This window comes from Rhinopithecus roxellana, chromosome 3 (genome assembly GCF_007565055.1).
Source record: "Rhinopithecus roxellana isolate Shanxi Qingling chromosome 3, ASM756505v1, whole genome shotgun sequence".
In the NCBI taxonomy this organism is placed as follows: Eukaryota; Metazoa; Chordata; class Mammalia; order Primates; family Cercopithecidae; genus Rhinopithecus; species Rhinopithecus roxellana.
In genome coordinates, this window is record NC_044551.1 from 115,691,944 (window position 1) to 115,718,952 (window position 27,009).

Consider the following 27,009-nt stretch of genomic DNA (forward strand, 5'->3'; position numbering starts at 1 on the left):
ATGAAGAGCTTTACATCTGAGCAAAGGAACTTGGATTTTTTTCTTTGGGTGTTTGGGAGACCAAAGGAGTTTGGCTAAATGAGATGGCATCATTGCTTATATAAGGTCTATTAGAAGACCTCATATCTAGCGAAGCCCAGCTTTTTATTTTTTCCAGAAAATTTTGTCCATATTAGGCACCTTTTAAAAAATGAATATACTGGCCAGGTATGGTAGCTCGTGCTGCCTGTAATCCCAGCAGATTACTTGAGGCCAGTAGTTTGAGACCAGCCTGACCAACATGGCAAAACATGTCTCTACTAAAAATACAAAAATTAACTGTGTGTGGTGGCACATACCTGTAATTTCAGCTAATTGGGAGGCTGGGGCAGAAGAATCTCTTAAACTCAGGAGGCAGAAGTTGCAGTAAGCTGAGATCATGCTACTGCACCCAGCCTAGGAGACAGAGCGAGACTCTGTGTCAAAAACAAAACAAAACAAAACACAAAAAGAAAGAATATACCTCCCCCCAACACAAACCATTCTCTCACTACCACCTTCTATCATAGTTTATTGACTTACCTGAAATTATCAAGTTAATTTATTTCTTTGCTTAACTACTGTTGTATCTTTCTTCCAGAGCAGGTTCTTTCTTGTCTTGCCCTAACCACTGCTTGACACATAGTAGTTACATATCTGTATTTAATGAATAAATGAACTATTCTACCTCTAATATCTTAAACTCTAGGATCCTGCCCTGTGAATTATAGCCTCCTATTCCTTGTACTCTCTGTCTTGCATTCCCCTTCTTTGCGTTTTTTTCATCTCTTTGAACCTACTGCCTCCATTTTCTTCTGTTATCCTTGTTCCATCACTGTGTTCCCTAACTAGCTTAGATCAATTCAGCTGTATTCTTGTCAGTCTTCTACTCCATTTCCATAGCCTTTCTTTTCTTTTGTTCCGTATACCTGTCAAAACCCTTACCTTGGCACAGTCTGATCCAAATTCAAGCCCATGAGGTCCTACTGGAGAAAATCACCTAACTGTAGTTTGCAGCCAGTACATTGTCCTAGGTCGTAGTCTTCAACGTTATGTAGATGTACAGCGTTGCCTGGAAATCTTATGTTTTGTATTCAACATACACTCATGCACTAGTGAATGATGGGGCTCTGTTCTGAGGAATGCATTTTTAGTAATTTTGTTGTTGCACAAACATCAGAGAGTGTACTTACACACACCTAGATGGATGGTATAGTCTGCTACACACCTAGGCTGTATGGTAATAGCCTTTTGCTCTTAGGCTACAAATTTGTACAGCATATTGCTGTGCTGAACACTGTAGACAGTTGTAACAAAATGGTAAGTATTTGTGTATCTAAACATATCCAAACATAGAAAAGGTACAGCAAAAATATGATATAAAAGATAAAAAGTCGGTCGGGCACAGTGGCTCACACCTGTAATCCCAGCACTTTTGGAGGTTGAGGTAGGCGGATCACCTGAGGTCAGGAGTTTGAGATCAGCCTGACCAACATGGTGGAACCACATGTCTACTAAAAATATAAAAATTAGCCAGGCATGATGGCATGATGGCACACGCCTGTAAACCCAGCTACTGGGGAGGCTGAGGCAAGAGATTCACTTGAACCCAGGAAGCGGAAGTTGTAGTGAGCCGAAATCGCACCACTGCACTCCAGCCTGGGCTACAGACTGAGACTGCATCTCCAAAAAAAAAACAAAAAAGATAAAAAGTGGTACACCTATATAGGGCACTTAGCGTGAATGGATCTTGTGAGACTGGAAGTTACTGGGTGAGTCAGTGAGTAAGTAGTCAGTGACTATGAAAGCCTAGAATATTGTTGTACACTACTGTAGGTTTTATAAATAAGTACTGTATACTTAGGCTATATTAAATTTATTAAAAAATGTTTTTCTTCAATAATAAAATTAACCTTCGCTTATTGTAACTTACTTATAAACTTCTTAATTTTAAAATCTTTTGAACTGTTTTGTAGTAACACTGCTTAAGACACAACCACATTGTACAGCTGTACAAACATATTTTCTTTCTTTATGTCCTTACTCTAAGCTTTTTTCAGTTAAAATTTTTCAAGCTTTTTGTTCAAAACTGAGACACAAACACACCATTAATCTAGGCCTACATAGAGTCAGGATTATCAGTATCACTATCTTCCATCTCCACATCTTGTCCCACTGTAAAGTCTTTAGAGGCAATAACACACATGGAACTGTCAGCTCTTACGCTAATAATGCCCTTTTCTGGAATACCTCTTGAAGGATCTGCCTGAGGCTGTTTCACAGTTAATTTTTTTATAAGTAGGAGTACACTTTAAAATAATGTTAAAAAGTGTAGTAAATTCATAAACCAGTAACATAGTCTTTTTTTTTCAGTCTGTTGCCCAGGCTGGAGTGCAGTGGCACAGTCTCGGCTCACTGCAACCTCTGCTTCCCGGGTTCAAGCGATTCTGCTGCCTCAGCCTCCCGAGTAGCTGGGACTACAGGTGCATGCCACCATGCCTGGCTAATTTTTTTTCTTTTTGTACTTTTAGTAGAGACGGGGTTTCACCATGTTAGCCAGGATGGTCTCGATCTCCTGACCTTGTAATCTGCCCACCTCGGCCTCCCAAAGTGCTGGGGTTACAGGCGTGAGCCACTGCACCCAGCCAATGTAGTCTTTTATTATCAAGTATTGTGTATTTACATAATTGTATCTATAATACCTTCATATGACTGGCAGTGCAATAGGTTTGTTTACATGAGCATCATCACAAACATGTGAGTAATATTTTGTGCTATCATGTGATGACAGCTACAGTGTTACTAGGCAATGGAAGTTTTTGAACTGTGTTATAATCTTATGAGACCACCATCATATATACAGTTTGTTGTTGACCAAAACGTATGACTGTATTTTATTTCCCAACAACCGCTATTATCTTTTTTACTCTCTACTATCCCCACGTCTTACTGCCTTTCCCTTACTTCCGTTCACCTGCTTGACAAGGAAAATGGATCTCTTAGCTATGGATTCCCTCCGCACCTTACCTTCATATCTGCAAATCTTTCTGCACCCATGTACGTCTTTATCTCCCTTCTTTCCCTCCTAGTGTGAGAGTTATTTTCTTTGAGCTAATCCTTTCTCTTGTGCTCTATATCCTGTTCTCTACTTCCTCAGAGGTGTTGTGTTTCTCCTCGACCTCAGATTCTGTCATCAACATATATGTAAACGTGTTCATGCCATGGTATTTCTTTTTCTTTTCTAAAATATTCTTTTTCATTGGTTTCCATGAGACCCCTTTCCCTATTTTCATCCTTTGTCAGTCTGTTCCTTTACAGTTTCCTTTGCATAGTGTGAAAGCACAATTTAGTAGAAACAGTTGAGTGTGATGCAAGTCATTGTGGTTTAAGGAGGAGTCTCTGGTTTAGCCTGGATGTCTAGGTATGTCTTTATCATTTACTAGCACACAGACATTTGCTGATTAGACAGAAGAAAACTAAAATTATATTTTCTGTCAAGAATTTGGGATGAAGATGTTTTATGTTGCCAGTTATACATAGTTTCACATACATTGACAGAGTTAGGGTTAAGGCTCTCTTAAGGAAGTGAAGAATTGTGTCTGGTGGACAACCCACACAATGGCCAAAAATATTCACAAACTGTACATCTGACAAAAGTCTGATATACACAATCTATAAGGAATTTAAACAATTTAACAAGCAAAAAACAACCCCTATAAAAAGTGAGCAAAGCTATGAACAGACATTTCTCAAAAGAAGACATCCAGGCTGCCAACAAACATGAAAAAATGTTCATCATCACTAATCATCAGAGAAAGACAAATCAGAACCACAATGAGATACCATCTCACACCAGTCAGATTGGCTATTATTAAAAAGTCAAAAAATAACAGGTGCTGGTGAGGCTGTGGGGCAAAGGGAATGCTTATACACCATTGATGGGAATGTAAAGTAGTTTAGCCACTGTGGAAAGCAGTTTGAAGATTTGTCAAGCAACTTTGAAAGAGAACTACCATTCAACTCAGCGATCTCATTACTGAGTATCCAAAAGAAAACAAATTTACCAAAAAGACACATGCACTTGTATGTTCATTGCAGCATTGTTCACAATAGCAAAGGCATGGAATCAACCTAGGGGCCCATCAGTGGTGGATTGGATAAAGAAAATGTGGTACATATGTACTGTGGAATACTACACACAATTGCTTCAAAGAGAATAAAATACCTAGGAATCCAGCTTACAAGGGATGTGAAGGACCTCTTCAAGGAGAACTACAAACCACTGCTCAGTGAAATAAAAGAGGACACACACAAATGGAATAACATTCCATGCTCATGGATAGGAAGAATCAATATCGTGAAAATGGCCATACTGCCCAAGGTAATTTATGGATTCAGTGCCATCCCCATTAAGCTACCAATGACTTTCTTCACAGAATTGGAAAAAACTGCGTTAAAGTTCATATGGAACCAAGAAAGAGCCCCGATTGCCAAGACAATCCTAAGCCAAAAGAGCAAAGCTGGAGGCATCACGCTACCTGACTTCAAACTATACTACAAGGCTACAGTAACCAAAACAGCATGGTACTGGTACCAAAACAGAGATATAGACCAATGGAACAGAACAGAGCCCTCAGAAATAATACCACACATCTACAACCATCTGATCTTTGACAAACCTGAGAGAAACAAGAAATGGGGAAAGGATTCCCTATTTAATAAATGGTGCTGGGAAAACTGTCTACCCTTAAGTACAAAGCTGAAACTGGATCTCTTCCTTACACCTTATACAAAAATTAATTCAAGATGGATTAGAGACTTAAATGTTAGACCTAAAACCGTAAAAACCCTAGAAGAAAAGCTAGGTAATACCATTCAGGACATAGGCATGGGCAAGGACTTCATGTCTAAAACACTAAAAGCAATGGCAACAAAAACCACAAATGACAGATGGGATCTAATTAAACTAAAGAGCTTCTGCACAGCAAAAGAAACTACCATCAGAGTGAACAGGCAGCCTACAGAATGGGAGAAATTTTTGCAATCTGCTCAGCTGACAAAGAGCTAGTATCCAGAACTACGAAGAACTCAAACAAATTTACAAGAAAAAACCAACCCCATCAAAAAGTGGGCAAAGGATATGAACAGACGCTTCTCAAAAGAAGACATTTATGCAGCCAATGGACACATGAAAAAATGCTCATCATCACTCACCATCAGAGAAATGCAAATCAAAACCACAATGAGATACCATCTCACACCAGTTAGAATGGCAATCATTAAAAAGTCAGGAAACAACAGGTGCTGGAGAGAATGTGGAGAAATAGGAACACTTTTACACTGTTGGTGGGACTGTAAACTAGTTCAACCATTGTGGAAGACCGTGGCAATTCCTCAAGGAACTAAAACTACAAATACCATTTGACCCAGCCACCCCATTACTGGGTATATACCCAAAGGAGTATAAATCATGCTGCTATAAAGACACATGCACACGTATGTTTATTGTGGCACTATTCACAATAGCAAAGACTTGGAACCAACCCAAATGTGCATTAATGATAGACTGGATTAAGAAAATGTGGCACATATACACCATGGAATACTATGCAGCCATAAAAAAGGATGAGTTCATGTCCTTTGTGGGGACATGAATGCAGCTGGAAACCATCATTCTGAGCAAACTATCACAAGGACAGAAAACCAAACACCGCATGTTGTCACTCATAGGTAGGAATTGAACAACGAGAGCACTTGGACTCAGAAAGGGGAACATCACACACCAGGGCCTGTTGTGGGGTGGGGGGAGGGGAGAGGGATAGCATTAGGAGATATACCTAATGTAAATGACGAGTTAATGGATGCAGCACACCAACACGGCACATGTATACATATGTAACAAACCTGCACGTTGTGCACATGTACCCTAGAACATAAAGTATAAAAAAATTAAATATAAAAGACAAAAAACTGATTCATATTTTAGTTCCCCTGTTAAAAAGGTAAACCCTAAAGGAGCAGTTTCACTCATACAGAGACCCTTGTGAAATTTTACTATTTACTGTCCTAACTTATTGTTTGTTCCAAATTAATTAGATAACTGGTCTAACTAGTCTATGTCTGAATCAGTAAATGTCTGTATTCATTTTCAAGGCTTATATCTAGTTAGCATAATCATTTTCTTATTTTACAAAATGCCTTAGAACATAAAATCAGGTATTTTTCTCAAAAATTGACTAAATGATATTTTGTTCCTTCGTTATTCATCTGAATAGTTATAAATGCAAGATAATATAGTGACCCTTTTAATTGTCTTAAACTTTTTTTGTATTTTGTGGTTTTACTCTTTCTTCCTACTACAATAATTGACTACATAATATTTTATTAAGTAAATTGACTCAACAATTGACTAAAAGAAAAGAAAATGTGGTACATATGTACTATGGAATACTACACAGCCATAAAAAAGAATGAAATCCTGTCCTTTGCAACAACACGGAGGCAACTGGAGGCCGTTATCCTGAGTCAATTAATGCAGGAACAGAAAATCAAATAGCACATGTTCTCAGTTATAAGTGGGAGCTAAACATTGGATACTCTTGGACATAAGGATGGCAGCAATAGACACTGAGGACTAGTAGAGCAAGGCAGAAGGGCAAGAGTTGAAAAACGTAATGGTTGGGTTCTGTGCTCACTCTCTGGGTGACAGCATCAATTGTACCCCAAACCTCAGAGTCATGAGATATATGGATGTAACTCCTGAAAAATGAATAGCCTGTTGTAACTAATAAGAAACAGCTCCTGGCATGTCAGTTCTCCCATTTCTTTTTTTTTTTTTTTTTTTTTTGAGACGGAGTCTGGCTCTGTCTCCCAGGCTGGAGTGCAGTGGCCGGATCTCAGCTCACTGCAAGCTCCGCCTCCCGGGTTTACGCCATTCTCCTGCCTCAGCCTCCGGAGTAGCTGGGACTACAGGCACCCGCCACCTCGCCCGGCTAGTTTTTTGTATTTTTAGTAGAGACGGGGTTTCACCGTGTTAGCCAGGATGGTCTCGATCTCCTGACCTCGTGATCCGCCCGTCTCAGCCTCCCAAAGTGCTGGGATTACAGGCTTGAGCCACCGCGCCCGGCTAGTTCTCCCATTTCTTAGCAGGTGTCCTGTGATTTGTATTGTGTTCAGTTCACCAGGTATTTGTCTTTTGGTTTGTTTTCTCTTTCCCTTCTTCCCTACCTCATCCACCCCATTAATCTTTTAAATTGTGGAATGTAATGGATATATAAAAGTACATAAAACAAATGTGATGTACTGTTTAAATACATACTGTAAAGATCCCTGTCAGCACTATCTGGTCAAAACAGAACATTGTCATTGCCCCAGTTCACCTGTTATGTCCCTTTTCTGGTTACACTTTTCCCTCCACCTTACTCCTAGAAGTAATTACTCTCCAAACTCTGGAGGTCGTTACTTACTTTGTTTTCTTTATATTTTAAAAACTAAGAATGCACCCCTAGACAAACATTGCCCGTTTTTAACCTCTGTGGAAAAATACAGTAGCTATCTGTGTGTGTGAGAGAGTCGTTGTCTGACTTCTTTTGCTTGTGGTCTATCCATTTTTGCCTATAGCTGAAATTCATTCATTGTGATAAATTTTTCTGGAGTGGAATTGCTGGTATCAGCTTCATTTTTACTGGATTTGTTTGTGTGTATATATTTATACACACACATATGTAATAAAGTATACACACACATGCAGATATATATATACACACACACACATTTTTATATATATATATACATTTTCAAAAAACTTTTCTAAAGAGATTGTACCAGTTTATTTTTTTTTATTTTTATTTTTTGAGACAGGGTCTCATTCTGTCACCTAGGGTGGAGTATAGTGGCACGATCACAGCTTGCTGTAGCCCCGACCTTCCAGGCTCAAGCGATCCTCCCACTGCAACCTCTTAAATAGCTAGGACTACAGATGCATGCTGCCATGCCTGGCTAATTTTTTTTAACTTTTTGTAGAGATGGGGTCTCACTATGTTGTCCAGGTTAGTCTTGAACTCCTGGGCTCAAATGATCCTCCTACCTTGGACTTCCAAAGTCCTGGGATTACAGGTGTGAGCCACTGCACCCAGGAGTTGTGCCAGTTTATATTCATACCAACAGCATATGAGAATTTTCACTATACTTGATTGCTCTCCACTTTTTTTTTGTTGTTTTTTGTCTTGTGAGTCCTTTGCTATTATTTAAACGAAAGCCATTTCATTTTTCACATTTCCATATTGAAGAAATAGTAACAAAACTACTTAAAAATATGGGTTAACCTTATTTTGTCATCTTGGTCCATCACATGAAATCAGTACTTATTTTCATTACGTTAAATATGCTTATGTATATTTATTAAGTTAATGCTTTTAAAAATGATATGGGATAACTATATATATATTAAGTGGTAGTTACTACTATTATTTTTAAATAAAAATAATTTTGTTTTGCCTTTATTTTCACTTTAAAGTTTTCAGCCATGAAATGGTGATATTTTATATAAAGATCTATATATTATTTAACAATAAGATAATTTTGGGCTTTTATTATATAGGTTTATTTCTAAGAATATATATGGAATATTTATTAATGTAACTCTAATGGATCTTTACTTTTCTTTCAAGTTGGCCTTTACCAGAGTTTGATCCAAGCCAGATTCGACTGATTGTATATCAAGACTGTGAAAGACGAGGGAGAAATGTTTTGTTTGACTCCAGTGTTAAGAGAAAAAATGAGGACATATCAGTATCGGTGAGCATCATTATTGATTTGGTTGACTTTTAATGTTGAATATTTTGATAATTTCAGTATTATCAAACTGAATAACTGGGGCTGAGACAGAAGAAAATAACTGGATGTTGGGGCTGAGGGAGAAGGAAATGTTTGGTGAATCTAACATTTTGGTTTGAATAGCTGAGGAGTGGTTTGATGCTTAAGAGTCACAGAATTGGAGATGGTCAAGCAGACAGTTGAAATCCAAGGCTAACTACAAATGTGATAAGCATGTCTTATTTGTATTTAGATTGCTAACAACAGCTCAGCAGAACTTGGCTGAGGCTGATTTTTTTTAATTATCTCGATTATTTTTGATTACTTTTTTGACAAGCATTTATTGAAGTTTTTTTTTTTTTTGTATTTGATAGTATCTTATTGAATTTCAACATATGACCTCTCCTTTACTCTTAATTTTGATTAATGCTATTCATTGTGTGTTTGTGCAGCTTTTCTTTTTTATGTTAAACAGCCCTGTAAGAATTGACTCATGCTGTTTTTTGAACTCTCCTTGCATACCTTTTCTGGGATGATGCTTCATTAGTCTCATTAATTTCTCTCCTGCTGATGTATTCCTTCTTCCCTCTCAGCTTTTCTCTTTGCTTGGAAAGATTCACAAAGCCTCTTTACCCAACACTAACAAAATATTCTTTACTTTTTCCTTCAGGTTTGTGTTTGTCTAGTTCAGACTACTATAACAAAGTACTGTAGACTGGGTGCCTTAAACAAGAAACTTTTGTTTCTCCTAGCGTATTTGGGTTTTTTGTGAGGCCTCTCTTCTGGGTTGCAGACTGCTGACTTCTCACTCTACCCTTACATGGTGGAACGAAGGCAAGAGAACTCTTCACAGTCCTTTTTATAAGGGTACCAACCCCATTCATGAGGACTTCATTCTTATGACCTAATCACCTCCTAAAGTTCCCACCTCCCTGATATCATATGTTGGGTTAGGACGACATATGAATTTTGAGGAGACACAAGCATTCAGTCCATAACAGTGTCCTCTCTCTTTTCCCATCCCTGGCCTCTTTGTCCCTCTCACTCATCTTTCTTGGTGTCTGTTGGTGTCTCTCATTTTCCCTTTTTCTCTATATCACTCAGGCTTTCTAGAGTGTCTCTTCTCAGTCTCTCTATCTGTTGGTCTCTCTTTGATCTTCTCTGTCTCTTGGTGTCTCAGTAGTAATATATTGACTCTCTTCTCCAGTTATTACTCAACTTTCTGAAATTTGCCTATAAGTCTACTCTTCTTTTTATTATAAAACTTTTCTAGAAATTCATCAGTGTCTAGAAATCAAACATTGTTGACTACTTCCGGTCTCATTTATTTTATTATGCCTTTATCCTGTGTACTGTCTCCCTTAGTTGAAAATTTATCCTCCTTCAGGGTTTATTTTATGACAACTTTATGAATCCTTTCTGATTTTCTCTAGGTAGATTTATTTTCTCCTCTATCAGAATTCTCATAGTTCGTTACTCAGATTCATAGCCTTCTATATAATAGCTGTATTTGTATGTGTATTTGTTACTAGACTGGGAAAAAAAAACCTTAAAATAAAAAATTGTCCTGTTACTCACCTTTATTTCCTACACTGCACACTGCCTTACATGTGGTAAGTACTTAGGACATATTTTGATCAGTTGTAATTACTATTAGGAAGTTTATTTTCAAAATCCTGTGAATACTTCCTGAAGATTTTATGTCTTCCTTTTGAACACTACTGTACATATTGAATTACTCATTGTTTGTCCTGGGTTCTATATATGGAAAGAAGGACATTGTGTTGTAAATTTTTTTAAACTTTCTACATTATAATTTGGGTTCATACATAATAATGACGTTATGTTTAAGCATTAGCAGTTTGCTGGATGAAAGTAAATTATTCAGCTTTGCTGTATTTGTACAATAGTCTATTTTGCTATGGTAAATGTTGAAGTTACTTCTCATGTTCTTCTTTCTTAGTTTTAAAAACCTTTCCTTAGTTTAAAACAATTTACAAGATAGAATAAGGACTACAAATACTATTTTGACCATTCGATATACCAAAGCTTTTTATTTGTTTGAGATAGGGATTTTTGTTGTTGTTGTTGTTTGTTTTCTTGAGACAGGGTCTTGCTCTCTCGCCCAGGCTGGAGTGCAGTGGTAGTCTCAGCTCACTGCAACCTCTGCCTCCCAGGCTCAAGCAATTCTCATGTCTCAGCCTTGCGAGTAGCTGGGATTACAGGTGTGCACCACCACGCCTGGGTAATTTTTATATTTTTAGTAGAAATGGGGTTTTGCCATGTTGGCCAGACTGGTCTCGAACTTCTAGGCTCAAGCTGTCCGCCTGCTTTGGCCTCGTAAAGTGCTGGGATTACCAGCGTGAGCCACCTTGCCCGGCCTATTTACCAAAACTTTTATTGAAAACATTCTTTTTAAAAAAATGAGAACATGATGTCACCATGAGTTATAAACAGAAAGTCAAGCTTTAGAATGTGAAGCTTACAAAATTGTTTTACTCTGTTCCCTTTATCAAAAAAGAAATTAAAACATTTTCTCATTTGGAAACAGCGTCCGTCTGTTCTGCTATGTTGCCCAGGCTGGACTTGAATTCCTGGGATCAAGCAGTCCTCCCTCTTCAGGCTACTTGGGACAGTTTGTTATCAGCCTGAATCTGAATTTTAAGGTTATTTTTGAAAAAATGTCATTCAAAAGTTGCCAGGTAGGAGTAGAAGATAGTAATATTTGGGCCCACCCAATATGTTTGAATGTATTTAGTTAAATCAAAATCCTATTGATTGTTTACTTTGAAGCTATTTCAGCATTAAAAATTAGTCATTGTAAAAATACTTATTGAAGTCCTTTTAAATGTGTAAGACACATGGTAGTTTTCCTTGTAAAGATTATAGATTATCATAACTCACTTTGAGTACCTTTTATCTGGAGTGGGAGAGAAGACAATATTTCACAGTGGAATATTGATCCATTTCTGCTTTTGGTTGAACCAAAGAATTGTCAATGAAGACTATAACAGCAGTTTATTAACATAAGCAGATCATTTTTATATTTCCATGCAAAACAGACATTGTTTATGTAGAGTATATTTAATGGGTTTTGGGAGAAAATTAGGAAGCTATGTATTTTATTTCATTTTAAATTCTATACAAAGTGAACTACATAAATGCTTTATGTTTCAGAAACCAAAGTACTTTGCATGCTCAAATAGTGTCTTATATAAGTTGAAATAAAATTGTTAATCAAGTGTATAGCTTTCTCAGAACTCGTTTTTTCAGATCTGTTATATTTTATGAAAAATGACTGTTGAACTATAAAACCCAATTAAAGTGAATTTGTGTAGTGATCTTAAAGAAGTGTTACTGGAAAGGGGTCCAGATCCAGACCCCAAGAGAGAGTTCTTGGATCTTGAGCAAGAAATAATTCAGGACAAGTCTGTAAAGTGAAAGCAAGTTTATTAAGAAAGTAAAGGAATAATGAATGGCAACTCTATAGGCAGACCAGCCCCGAGGCCTGCTGATGGTGGATTTTTATGGTTATTTCTTGATTGTATGCTAAACAAGGGGTGAATTATTCATGCCTCCCATTTTTTACACCATATAGGGTAATTTACTGACGTTTCCAGTGGCATTTGTAAACTGTCACGGTGCTGGTGGGAGTGTAGTAGTGAGGACGACCAGAGGTCACTCCTGTCGCCATCTTGGTTTTGGTGCATTTTAGCCAGCTTCTTTACTGCAGCCTTTTTCATCATCAAGGTCTTTATGACCTGTATCTTGTGCCAACCTCCTGTCTCCTCCTGTGACTTAGAATGCTTTAACCATCTGGGAGTGCAGCCCAGTCGGTCTGAGCCTCATTTTACCCAACCCCTATTCAAGATGGAGTTGCTCTGGTTGAAACACTTCTGACAGAAGAACCTTCCCATATTAGAAAAAAATATTGAGATGTGGTTTCGATATGAACACTAACATAGCCAAATGGATCCATTGTGATTTTATCACGCTATTTTCCTTATCCTAGACATTGTTTTTATGTCAGCAACAGTGCAATGCTATTTCATGAGCTCCCAGTGAGGTTATATGACCATTCACATATATCAGCTTTCACTGATTGTAAACAAGGATAAAGTTGTACATCAGTAAATTCAGGTAACTCTGGAAAGGTGAATACAGATTTTAAGATACAGGAAATACTCTGAAGCATCATACAGTGCTAATTGAATAGTGAGTCTTATTTATGATATCAAATTTGCACATAGTATTTGGTTAGATAATTGGATTTAAGTTAATATACAGAAATCAGTAAGCTCAATATAAGCAAATAGCTTCCAGTTTGAACACATAAAAGTAAAACATTCATTTAAAATAGATATTAAAATGACAAAGTTGCCTATGCATAAACTTAACAAAATCTATAAGTTTAGAACTTTAAAAGTCTTCTTAGACTGGGCATGGTGGCTCACGCCTGTAATCCCAGCACTTTGGGAGGCTGAGGCAGGCGGATCACGAGGTCAGGAGATTGAGACCATCCTGGCTAACACGGCGAAACCCTGTCTCTACTAAAAATACAAAAAATTAGCCGGGTGTGGTGGCAGACGCCTGTACTCCCAGCTGCTCAGGAGGCTGAGACAGGAGAATGGCGTGAAACTGGGAGGCGGAGCTTGTAGTGAGCCAAGATCGTGCCGCTGCACTCCAGCCTGGGCGACAGAGCGAGACTCCATCTCAAAAAAAAAAAAAAATTCTTGTTAAGGGACGTAAGAGCATACCTTCACAAATGGAAAGGCAAAACATATTCTATGGCAGTAGTCAATGTTATAAAGTTGTCCAAAGTGCTTTGTAAAATAATGCTATCACAGAAACAGTGTTATCCTTATTTTTGTGTTTGGGGTGGGGGTAGTGTCTGGAACTAAATAGTGGATTCTAAAGTTCAAATGGAAAAAAATTAGCAATGATTGGTTGGAAAACTCTGAAAAAGAAGGGCAGTGAGGATGAGCCAGTCCTATCACATTTGAAAATATACTTCACAGTCTCAGTATTTAAGACAGTGTGTTATTGACACATAAATAGGCAATAGGCTAATGGAACAAAATGGAGGATCAGAAATACATCCAAATACATGCAGGAATTTTGGTATATGATTAAGGCATCATCTTAAATGATGTTGAGACAATTAAGCTATGTGGAAGAAAGATTAATTTGGACTCATATTATTACTACTTACTGTTATTACTATTTTAGAGATGGGGTCTTGCTATTTTATCCAGGCTGGTCTCAAACTCTTGGGCTCAAGCATGAGTCACTGTGCCCAGCCTTAATTTGGATTCATATCTTACAGTGAACATCAGGATGACACCAAGCATATCAAACATTTAAATATAAAAATATAGAACTATAACATTACAAAAGAAAAAATGAGGGAGTTCCTATATATCTGTGCAGTGAAAAAGGTATTCTAGGCTGGGTGCAGTGACTCACGCCTGTAAATCCAGCACTTTGGGAAGCCAAGATGGGTGAATCACTTGAGGCCAGGTGTTTGAGACCAGTCTGGCCAACATAGGAAGACCCCGTCTCTACAAAAAACATAAAAATTAGCTGGGTGTGGTGCTGAGTGTCTGTAGTCCCAGCTACTGGGAGACTGAGGCAGAAGAATTGCTTGAATCCAGGAAGTGGGGGTTGCAATGAGTCAGGATCACACTACTTTACTCTAGCCTAAGTGACAAAGCAAGGCCCTCTCCCCCGCCTGCCAAAAAAAAAAAAAAAAGGCCAGATGCAGTGGCTCATGCCTATAATCGCAGCACTTTGGGAGGCTGAAAGGCTGAATCACATGAGGTCAGGAGTTCAAGATCAGCTTGACTAACATGGTGAAACCCCGTCTCTGCTAAAAAAAAAGTACAATAATTAGCCGGGTGTGGTGGCACACGCCTGTAGTTTCATCTGCTAGGGAGGCTGAGACATAGTAATTGCTTGATCACAGGAGGCAGAGGCTACAGTGAGCCAAGATTGCAGTCGTGCCACTGCACTCCAGCCTGGGCAACAGAGCGAGACTCTGTCTCAAGCAAAGATATTTCTAACTGAGTTAAAATTCAGAAGCCATAAAGTAAAAGATTGACAAATTTGACAGCCTTTTTTTTTTTTAAACTTGCATGATAAAACAAACAAAACAACACCATAAGGAAAGTTAAAAGACAAATGGCAACCTGGAAAAACACTTTGACAATATAAAATGCCAACTGTTAATATAACAGTGGTCCTAGAAATCAAGAACCACTCAGTAGATAATTGAGTGAAGGACAAGAGCAGAGTGTTGATATACAAATTGCTATTACACGTTTAATAAAATCTTACGTTTATAAGATCCTCTCCCTTATCCATAATTAAGAAAATGAAAATCAAAACTGTATTGAAGCTGGGCGTGGTGACACATGCCTGTAGTCCCAGCTACTCAGGAGGCTGAGGTGGGAGGATCGCTTGAGCTCAGGAATTTGAGGCCAGCCTGGGCAATATAGTGAGAACTCATCTCTTAAAAATAACAGCAAGAAAACCTATACTGAGATTTCAGGTCTTTCCTTTTCTAATGACAAAAACTAATGCCTGATGGTCTGAGGTGGAACAGTTTCATCCTGAAACCATATCCCCACTACACTACCCCAGTCTGCAGAAAAATTGTCTTGCATTAAACTGGTGCCTGGTGCCAAAAAGGTTGGCAACCGCTGTTGAGCACTAGGGAATACAGGTGAATAAAAAAAGACATAGTCCTTTTCCTCATAGAACTAACAATCTGACAGGAGAAAGAGACATTTAACAGATAATTACACAAATATGTGTAATGAAATGTATATTTCAAGTATGTCTAATGCAAGTAATAATGATAACAGCAGCTAACTTACGTTAGTACTTACTACCTTTAAATGTAAAGAGTAAATTATGTAAAACAGAAGAGTACTATCATTATTATTCCAATTTACAGATGAAAAGGTTAAAGGATGACAATGTTTTAGTGAATTGCCATGAAAGGACTTCATTTAGTCTAGTGAGATAAGAAAGTGATGTTTTAAGCTTAGACTATGGGGGAAAAATGCGTAAGAGTTAAGGTGAAAGAGGAAGCACTTGAGAGAGCTGGAAAGACATTCCAGGCTGAGGTAACCATGTATGTCCAGTCTCTGAAACAAAAGGCAGTTTGCTAGAGGAAGAAAAGGGGCATACTTCAGTTCTAGGACTAAAGCATAAAAACATGCCTAAAAGTGTGTACAAAAGGATGCACATACACACACATACTATTCTCCCATCAGCTCCTCAGCTGTTGTTTCTCTACTCCCTCCCATCTTGAAGTCGTGGCTTTTCTGAAACCAAACAGCAACAACTACAGTGGCAGATGGTCCTGTAATGGGGGTACAAGGTGCAGTCAACAACAATCCCTCATGTAAGCACAGGACTTCTATAAGCAGGAATTGTAGGAGAAAGGGTTCAGTTTCGTATTATTTTACTTTGTTATCTCAGATAAGTGGTGCCATACTTTATGTCTAACCCACGAAAGCAAATACCTTCAAATTATGCAAAAAAAGTTATAAATGTTACTGAAAAACACAACTGTCTTTGTCTAACTAGGTTATAATTTTTATTAACTTTTTGAAACAATCACAAATAAGTTGCAAGTTCAATACAGAGAACTTTTGCTTTACTGAACGGAATGAGAGTAAACTGCCTACTTGATAACCCATCAACTTTGAATATTTCAATGTGTATTTCCTAAAAACATGAACTTTCTTCTGCGTAACCACAATACAGCAAAAATTCAGGAAATCTTTGATATAACCTCAGATCCCATTAAAACTTGACAAGTTTTCCACATAACATCCTGGATAACAAAAGGATCCAGTTGAGAATCTTGCATTGCATTTATTTGTTGTATCTCTTTAGAGATAGATCCCTCGTGTGCACAATTCAGAATAGGATTCGAACTCCTATGAGGAACTAATGCTGAGGCTGATGTGACAGGAGATGGAGTGCGGGCGGTAATGCTCACTTGCCCACTGCTCACCACCTGCCATGTGGCCCGGTTCCTAACAGGCCATGGACTGGCACTGGTCAGCAGCCACCCCCTGGCTTAGAACACATGGTACTTAAATACTTTTGTTGACTGATGAAATGGTGGTTTGTGATAGTGGATAAGTCAAGCCAACTGGGTTTAGATAACAGATTTCTAGCTCTTGTAACCTTGATGAAGTTATTTAACCTGTTTGAGCGTCACGTTTCTCATCTGTAAAATAGGGTTAATAATATCTACTATGCTCTGTATTAGAGAAAATGTACATTAAGGCCTGGCATTTTGTTGGTGATCAATAAGTAATAAGGTTATTAAGATGTGGCGAAGGAGACCCATAGTAAAAATACCCATACTTTTATCAAGTGTTGAAACATACATGGAAATATCTAGTGAAGTCCCTGACTTCAATTATGTTAGTCCCTCATTTTAACTGTTTTCTAATAACAGTTATATCTAGGTTGAATGCAGTGGCACACACCTGTAATCCCAGCATTTTGGGAGGCCAAAGTGGGAGGATTACTTTAGCCCAGGAGTTTGACACCAGTCTGGGCAACATGATGAGACCTTGTCTCTACAAAAAGTAAAATTAGCTGGATGTGGTGGCATATGCCTGTAGACCCAGCTCTGTGGGGATAGCTAGGATACTATATTATATATAATATGTATTATATATATGTGTATGTAAAATATATATATACACACACACAGACATTTCTTTAAGTGTTGTTAGGTAGGGTTTTTCTTCCCATTAAACAAGTAGCAAATTAAGGTTTAGAGAGGTCAGTTAACTTGCTCAAGGATCCAGGTTTTGAACTCATATCTAGTTCTAAAGCTTTTATTATTTTTACTTTAAATTTTTGGTTAGAGATAATTGGAGACTACTACATACAATTTTTAATGATGCCTTTGGTGATGTTGATAACTAGAAAACAATCAGTCTTCAGTAAATTTGACTTTAGTCAGATTATTTGTTCTAAAAACCTGCCTGAGGTTTGTTAAATGGAAGAATGGACATACTGGTAACTGTGATAAAGCAATGGAATACTTTTAGGAATATCACAGATGTTGGTGGATTGTAACTTTGGTAGTTGTTAGTAGTGAAAGATGTTGGGGAGGAAAAAGAGAAAGAGGAATAAAAAAAGAAATACATTTTTCGTCCATACTAGACTGCACATTCATCTGGTCTTAAGTTCACTCTCTCATTAAAAATTTAAATATTACGTGACTATATTCTCATTTCAATAGAATAAACATATGTATTTATGTATAGTTAAATCTAAAAATCTCATTTGCATTTTTCCTTTCATCCCTGCATTTCTCCCCAGAATAATTTTTTTATAACAATGTTACTTACATTTACTTGGGTTTATTATTATATTTAAATGAATGAATAAGTATTTTTTAAATGGTCTCAGTTTTAATTTCTAATATGGGAAAATATTGATAATTGTAACCCATGTACACAAAAGACTCTTGGGATCCTCGATAACTTGTAAGAACATTAAGGGTTGTTTTGTTTGTTTGCTTTTTTTTTTTTTTGGAAACAAGGTCTCACTCTGTCACCCAGGCTGGAGTGCTGTGGTGCAATCTCAGCTCACAGCAACCTTCGTCTCCCAGGTTCAAAAGATTCTTGTGCCTCAGCTTCCCAAGTAGCTGGAATTACAGGCATGTGCCACCACGCCCAGCTAATTTTTGTCTTTTTAGTAGAGATGGGGTTTCTCGCTGTTGGTCGGTCCGGTCTTGAACTCTTGGTCTCAGGTGATCCGCCTGCCTCAGCCTCCCAAAGTGCTGAGATTACAGGTGTGACCCACCGTGCCTGGCCCATAAAGGGGTTTTGAGACCAAATAATTTGAAAACTACTGCAATATATTATTACATCGGTATTAATGAACATCGTGTAGGCCATGGTAATCTAGAAAATTCTCAGGATGTAATAATGTTGGCCAGAAATAACAAACCCCACAGATACTATTCTGGTTATAAGACAAAAAATAGAAAATAATACTGGAGAAAATATACCAAATGCAAATAGCCATATTAAGGTTGTATTATTTTGAGTTATTTCATTCTTGTTTTTTCCAAAGGTTTTTGTACTTTGATGAAATTTGTATATGGTTAAAAATCTGTTAAAATATGAATGGAAATATTATCTGTATTTCAGAAACTCTGCAGTGATGCTCAAGTTAAAGTCTTTGGGAAATGCTGCCAACTGAAACCTGGAGGAGACAGTTCTTCCTCTTTAGATAGTTCTGTGACTTCATCTTCTGATATAAAAGACCAGTGTCTTAAGTACCAGGTAAGATCATTGATGTCATTTATTTATTAATTCATTTATAAATATTTTTGAACATCATCCAATGAACTGTGGAGATATAATAGCAATTAGTCCTTATCTTCCTAGAGCTTGCATTGAAGCTGGAGTGACAGATAAGTAAGTTTATGAACTTTGACAAATCTTAGAATAGGAGAAGTAGAGAGCTGTAGGTATAGGTTGCATGAGTATTTTCTCCTTATATTTCCCAATTCAGATTTAGATTGGGTTATCAGAATAATTTCTTGTTTTACATATTTTTTATTATTTATGAAGATAAATACAAAATACCAATACAGTTTCAGTTTTATGAAATTAAAGTATGATTGGAAGTATACATAATACACAGTGTTATTTTTCAAAAGTAATGTGACTTCTTGTAAAACATGGAATTAAACGTATTAGTAAGTATAATACATAGGAACTTCTCTAAATGTATTACATTTTGTGTAATGTCAGTGTTTGGTCTAATGCTCAACAAGTGTCGTCTGATGTAAATTTATTTGTGTCATCCAAGTTTGCATTAATCAAGTATTTTATATTTATACAGTATCAAAAATAGAATCTGGCTTTTTAATTACTGGTAATGAAATGATTGTGTTCTGATAGAAATTGATCTTTGTACCTAATCCATGGGACAAGCTATGTGAAAAGAGTCTGAAATTACTAAACTCTAGATGGATTTACTGCACAGTTCCCCCTGCCTTCTTCTATTCTACCTCCCCTTTAGGCATGATACCTTAACAAATCCATAATAGTACTGTGCCATACAACACCATCATGACTTACACCATTTTGCACAACTTTGAAAGTTTTATGATTTTTAAAAAATTTAGCCATGTGAGCTGGGCACGGTGACTCATGCCTGTAATCCCAGCAGTTTGGGAGACTGAGACAGGCAGATCACCTGAGGTTGGGAGTTCGAGACCAGCCTGACCAACATGGAGAAACCCCATCTCTACTAAAAATATAAAAATAAGCATGGTGGCACATGCCTGTAATCCCAGCTACTCAGGAGGCTGGGGCGGGAGAATCGCTTGAACCTGGGAGGCGGATGTTGTGGTGAGCCAAGATTGCACCATTGCACTCCAGCCTGGACAGCAAGAGCGAAACTCTGTCTCAAAAAAAAAAAAAAAAAAAATTAGCCATGTGTGTAGTGTGAGCCTGTAGTCGCAGCTACTCAGGAGGCTGAGGTGGGAGGATTGCTTGAGCCCAGAAGCTCTAGGATGTGGTGAGTTATGATCATGCCATAGCAACCCAGCCTGGGTGACAGAGTGAGACCTTGTCTCAAAAAAAAATATGTATATAGGGTGGCTGGCAAGATGGCCAAATAGGAACAGCTCTGGTCTGTAGCTCCCAGCAAGATCAAAGCAGAAGGCAGGTGATTTCTGCATTTCCAACTGAGTGGAAACAAAGCTGCTGGAAAGTTAGAACTGGGCGGAGCTCATCGCAGCTCAGCAAAGCCACCGTAGCCAGACTGCCTCTCTAGATTCCTCCTGTCTGGGCAGGGCGTCTCTGAAAGAAAGGCAGCAGCCCCAGTCAGGGGCTTATAGATAGAACTCCCATCTCCCTGGGACAGAGCACCTGGAGGAAGAGGTGGCCCTGGGCGCAACCTCAGCAGACTTAAATGTTCCTGCCTGCTAGCTCTGAAGAGAACAGTGGATCTCCCAGCACAGCGTTCAAGCTCTGGTAAGGGACAGGCTACCTCCTCAAGTGGGTCCCTGACCCCTATGACTCCTCACTGGGAGACACCTCCTAACAAGGGTCAACAGACATCTCATAGAGGAGAGCTCTGGCTGGCATGTGGCAGGTGCCCCACTGGGATGAAGCTTCCAGAGGAAGGAACAGGCAGGAATCTTTGCTGTTCTGTGGCCTCCACTGGTGATACCCAGGCAAACAGGGTCTGGAGTGGACCTCCAGCAGACACCAGCAGACCTGCAGTAGAGGGGCCTGACTGGTAGAAGGAAAATTAACAAACAGAAAGAAATAGCATCAACATCAACAAAAAGGACATCCCCATGAAAACCCCATCCCCATGAAAACCCCATTTGAAGGTCACCAGCATCAAAGAACAAAGATAGATACATCCACAAAGATGAGGAAAAACCAGCATAAAAAGGCTGAAAATTCCAAACACCAGAATGCCTCTCCTCCTCAAAAGGATCACAACACCTTGTCAGCAAGGGGACAAAACTGGATGGAGGATGAGTTTGACAAGTTGACAGAAGTAAGCTTCAGAAGATAGGTAGAAACAAACTCCTCTGAGCTAAAGGAGCATCTTCTAACTCAATGCAAGAAAGCTGAGAACCTGGAAAAAAGGTTAGATAAATTGCTAACTGGAATAACCAGTTTAGAGAAGAACATGAATGACCTGATGGAGCTGAAAAACACAGCAGGAGAACTTCGTGAAGCATACACAAGCATCAATAGCTGAATCAGTCAAGCGGGAGAAAGTATATCAGAGATTGAAGATCAACTTTATGAAATAAAAAGTGAAGACAAAATTAGAGAAAAAAGAATGAAAAGGAACAAACAAAGCCTCCAAGAAATATGGTACTATGTGAAAAGACCAAACCTACGTTTGATTAGTGTGCCTGAAAGTGACAGGGAGAATGGAACCAAGTTGGAAAACACTCTTCAGGATATTATCCAGGAGAACTTCCCCAACCTAGCAAGACAGGCCAACATTAAAATTCAGGAAATACAGAGAACGCCACAAAGATAGTGCTTGAGAAGAGCAACCCTCAGACACATAATTGTCAGATTCACCGAGGTTGAAATGAAGGAAAAAATGTTAAGGGCAGCCAGAGAGAAAGTTTGGGTTATGCACAAAGGGAAGTCCATCAGACTAACAGTGGATCTCTCTGCAGAAACTCTGAAGCCAGAAGAGAGTGAGGGGCCAATATTCAACATTCTTAAAGAAAAGAATTTTCAACCCAGAATTTCATATCCAGCCAAACTAAGCTTCATAAGTGAAAGAGAAATAAAATTCTTTACAGATGAGCAAATGCTGAGAGATTTTGTCACCACCAGGCCTGTTTCCTGAAGGAAGCACTAAATATGGAAAGGAAAAAACAGTACCAGCCACTGCAAAAACATATGAAATTGTAAACACTGTTGACACTAAGAAGAAACGGCATCAACAATGCATCATAATGACAGGATCAAATTCACACATAACAATATTAACCTTAAATATAAATGGACTAAATGCCCCCATTAAAAGACACAGACTGGCAAATTGGATAATGAGTCAAGACCCATCAGTGTGCTGTATTCAGGAGACCCATCTCATGTGCAAAGACACATATAGGCTCAAAATAAAAGGAAGGAGAAATATTTACCAAGCAAATGGAAAGCAAAAAAAAAAAAAAAAAAAAAAATAGCAGGGGTTGCAATCCTAGTCTCTGATAAAACAGACTTTAAACCAGCGAAGATTAAAAAAAAAAAAAAAAAAAAAGACAAGGGCATTACATAATGGTAAAGGGATCAATGCAACAATAGGGATCGGTGCAACAAGAAGAGCTAACTATTGTAAATATATATGCATCCAATACAAGAGCACCCAGATTCATAAAGCAAGTTCTTAGAGACCTACAAAGAAACTGAGACTCCCACACAATAATAGTGGGAGACTTTAACACTTGACTGTCAATATTAGATCAATAAGACAGAAAATTAACAAGGATGTTCAGGACTTGAACTCAGCTCTGGACCAAGTGGACCTAATAGACATCTACAGAACTCTCCACCTCAAATCAACAGAATATACATTCTTCTCAGCAACACATCACACTTATTCTAAAATTGACCACATAATTGGCAGTAAAACACTCGCCAGCGAATGCAAAAGAACGGAAATCATAACAAACAGTCTCTCAGACCACAGTGCAATCAAATTAGATCTCAGGATTAAGAAACTCACTCAAACCACACAACTACTTAGAAACTGAATGACCTGCTCCTGAATGACTACTGGGTAAATAACAAACTGAAGTCAGAAATAAATAAGTTTGAACAAAGACACACCGTACCAGAATCTCTGGGACTCAGCTAAAGCAGTGTTTAGAGGGAAGTCTATACCACTAAATGCCCACAGGAGAAAGTGGGAAAGATAAAAAATTGACACTCTAACATCATAATTAAAAGAACTAGAGAAGAAAAAGCAAATTCAAAAGCTAGCAGAAGACAAGAAATAACTAAGATCAGAGCAGAACTGAAGGAGATAGGGACAGGAAAAACCCTTTGAAAAAATCAATGAATCCAGGAGCTGGTTGAAAAGATTAACAACATAGATAGACGACTAGCCAGACTAATAAAGAGGAAAAGAGAGAAGAATCAAATAGACACAATAAGAAATGATAAAGGGGATATCACCACTGATCCCACAGAAATACAAACTTCCATCATAGAATACAATAAACACCTTTATGCAAATAAACTAGAAAATCTAGAAGAAATGGATAAATTCCTGGACACATACACCCTCCCCAGACTAAACCAGGAAGAAGTCAAATCCCTGAATAGACCAATAGCAAGTTCTGAAATTGAGGGAGTAATTAATAGCCTACCAAGCAAAAAGGTCCAGAACCAGATGAATTCATAGCCGAATTCTATCAGAGGTACAAAGAGGAGCTGGAGCTGGTACCATTCCTTCTGAAACTATTCCAATCATTAGAAAAAGAGGAAATCCTCCGTAACTAATTTTATGAGACCAGCATCATCCTGATACCAAAACCTGTCAGAGACAACAACAGAAAAAGAAAATTTCAGGCGAGTATCCTGATGAACATCAGTGGGAAAATCCACAATAAAATACTGGCAAACCAAATCCAGCAGCACATCCAAAAGCCTATCCACCACAATCAATTTGGCTTCATCCTTGGGATGCAAGGCTGGTTCAACGTATGCAAATCAATAAACGTAATCCATCACATGAACAGAACCAATGACAAAAATCACATGATTATCTCAATAGATGCAGAAAAGGCCTTCGATAAAATTCAACACCCTATCATGCTAAAAACTCTCAATAAACTAGGTATTGATGGAGCGTATCTCAAAATACGTTCCATCAATACCTATTTATGACAAACCATAGCCAGCATCATCCCGAATGGGCAAACGCTGGAAGCATTCACTTTGAAAACCAGCACAAGATAAGGATGCCCTTTCTCACCACTCTTATTCAGCATAGTATTGGAAATGCTGGCCAGGGCAATCAGGCAAGAGAAAGAAATAAAGCGTATTCAAATAGGAAGAGAGGAAGTCAAATTGTCCCTGTTTGCAGATGATATGATTGTATATTCAGAAAACCCGATCGTCTCAGCCCAAAATCTCCTTAAGCTGATAAGCAACTTCAGTAAAGTCTCAGGATACAAAATCAATGTGCAAAAATCACAAGCATTCCTATACACCAATAATAGACAGAGAGCCAAATCATGAGTGAACTCCCATTCACAATTACTGCAAAGAGAATAAAATACCTAGAAATCCAACTTACAAGGGATGTGAAGGACCTCTTCAAGGAGAACTACAAACCACTGCTCAAGGAAAAAGAGAGGATACAAACAAATGGAAAAACATTTCATGCTTATGGATAGGAAGAATCAGTATCGTGAAAATGGCCATCATGCCTGTAGTAATTCATAGATTCAATGCTGTCCCCATCAATCTACCATTGACTTTCTTCACAGAATTAGAAAATCTACTTTAAATTTCATATGGAACCAAGAAAGAGCCTGTATAGCCAAGAAAATCCTAAGCAAAAAGAACAAAACTGGAGGCATCATGCTACCTGACTTCAAACTATACTACAAGGCTAAAGTAACCAAAACAGCATTGTACTGGTACCAAAATAGATACATAGATCAATGGAACAGAACAGAGGCCTCAGAAATAACACCACACATCAACAACCATCTGATCTTCGACAAACCTGACAAAAACAATAAATGGTGTTGGGGAAAACTTACTAGCCTTATGCAGAAAACTGAAACTGGATCCCTTCCTTACACCTTATACAAAAATTGACTCAAGATGGATTAAAGACTTAAACATAAGACCTAAAACCATAAAGACCCTAGAAGAAAACCTAGGCAATACCATTCAGGACATAGGCATGGGCAAGGACTATGACTAAAACACCAAAAGCAATGGCAACAAAAGCCAAAATTGACAAATGAGATCTAATTAAAGAGCTTCTGCACAGCAAAAGAAAGTATCATCAGAGTCAACAGGCAACCTGCAGAATGGGAGAAAACTTTTGCAATCTATCCATCTGACAAAGGGCTAATATCCAGAATCTACAAGGAACTTAAACAAATTTACAAGAAACAAACAACGCTATCAAAAAGTGGATGAAGGATACAAACGGACACTTCTCAAAATAAGACATTTATACAGCCAGCAAACATGAAAAAAAGCTCATTATCACTGGTCATTAGAGAAATGCAAATCAAAACCATAATGAGATAAGCATGGCAATCATTAAAAAGGCAGGAAACAACAGATACTGGAGAGGATGTGGAGAAATAGGAACCCTTTTACACTGTTGGTGGGAGTGTAAATTAGTTCTACCATTATGGAAGACAGTGTGGCAATGCCTCAAGGATCTAGATCCAGAAATACCATTTGACCCAGCAATCCCATTACTGGGTATATACCCAAAGGATTATAAATCATTCTAGTATAGAGACACATGGATACGTATGTTTATTGCAGCACATTTACAATAGCAAAGACTTGGAACCAACCCAGATGTCCATCAGTGATAGACTGGATAAAGAATATGTGGCACACATACACTATGGAATACTGTGCAGCCATAAAAAAGGATGAGTTCATGTCCTTTGCAGGGATGTGGATGAAGCTGGAAACCATCATTTTCAGCAAACTAACACAAGAACAGAAAACCAACACCGCATGTTCTCGCTCATAAGTGGGAGTTAAACAATGAAAGCACATGGACACAGGGAGGGGAACATCACACACTGGGGCCTGTTGGGGGTAGGGGGGCTAGGGGAGAAATAGCATTAGGAAAAATACCTAATGTAGATGACAGGTTGATGGATGCAGCAAACCACCATGGCACATGTATACCTATTTAACAAACCTGCACATTCTGCACATGTATCCCAGAACTAAGAAGCATAATAATAATTTTTTAAAAATGTATATAATTTTAGGTAAGTGGAACATATTCTTTGAGTTACACAGGGTTTAACAGATTATTAGGTTTCAGGAATGAGTACTTAGAATAGACCTTTTAAATAAGACATTTTTAAAAAGGCAATAATGATAATAGCATCCTTTTAATTATAAGTTTCGTTGTAGATTATGTCGCATTAAAATACATAGCTTGCCAGTCATATTCATGGTAACTATTTAATATATGTTAGAACAGACAAAGAGAACCTTAATAGTAAACTATATGGTGTCATAAAATTTACATAGCAATTTATTAATATTTTTACTGTATTTTGCTTTCTGGGGATTATTTTATTTGTGTAATAGTAAGATCTATAAATGCCTTGGTATTTAAATTTGTATAGCTTGGTTAATACAAGAAATAATAAATTCAGTCAAAATAACAATGGAGTTAGACACATTATGGAGCTTGTAAGGGAAGACTGCCATGTCTGTCATTAGCCAGAAGTAATTTAGGTTGCCAAGTAATACTGGCATTGATTTTTTTTTAAAAGCTATTTTATCATTAAAAAAATTATTCAACTCCATTTCTGAAATGTTCTCAGTACCCAGGCCTCTGTGTCTTACAATAAAAATTTTACCTTAACCAAATCTCAAGAATAAATTAGTTGCTTTCTATATT

The 27,009-nt window shown here is 37.9% G+C and overlaps 1 protein-coding gene across 2 annotated transcripts in view; it reads left to right on the forward strand.

Annotated features, from left to right (window-relative positions):
* The window catches only part of FNIP1 (folliculin interacting protein 1), a 161,491-nt gene that overhangs the window by 52,671 nt on the left and 81,811 nt on the right, over positions 1-27,009 (forward strand). For both annotated transcript variants that reach the window (XM_030926751.1, XM_030926752.1), the window contains exons 2-3: positions 8,688-8,814; positions 19,029-19,163. In XM_030926751.1, the coding sequence (XP_030782611.1) occupies positions 8,688-8,814; positions 19,029-19,163 (262 nt within the window). The remainder of the gene's footprint in view (positions 1-8,687; positions 8,815-19,028; positions 19,164-27,009) is intronic.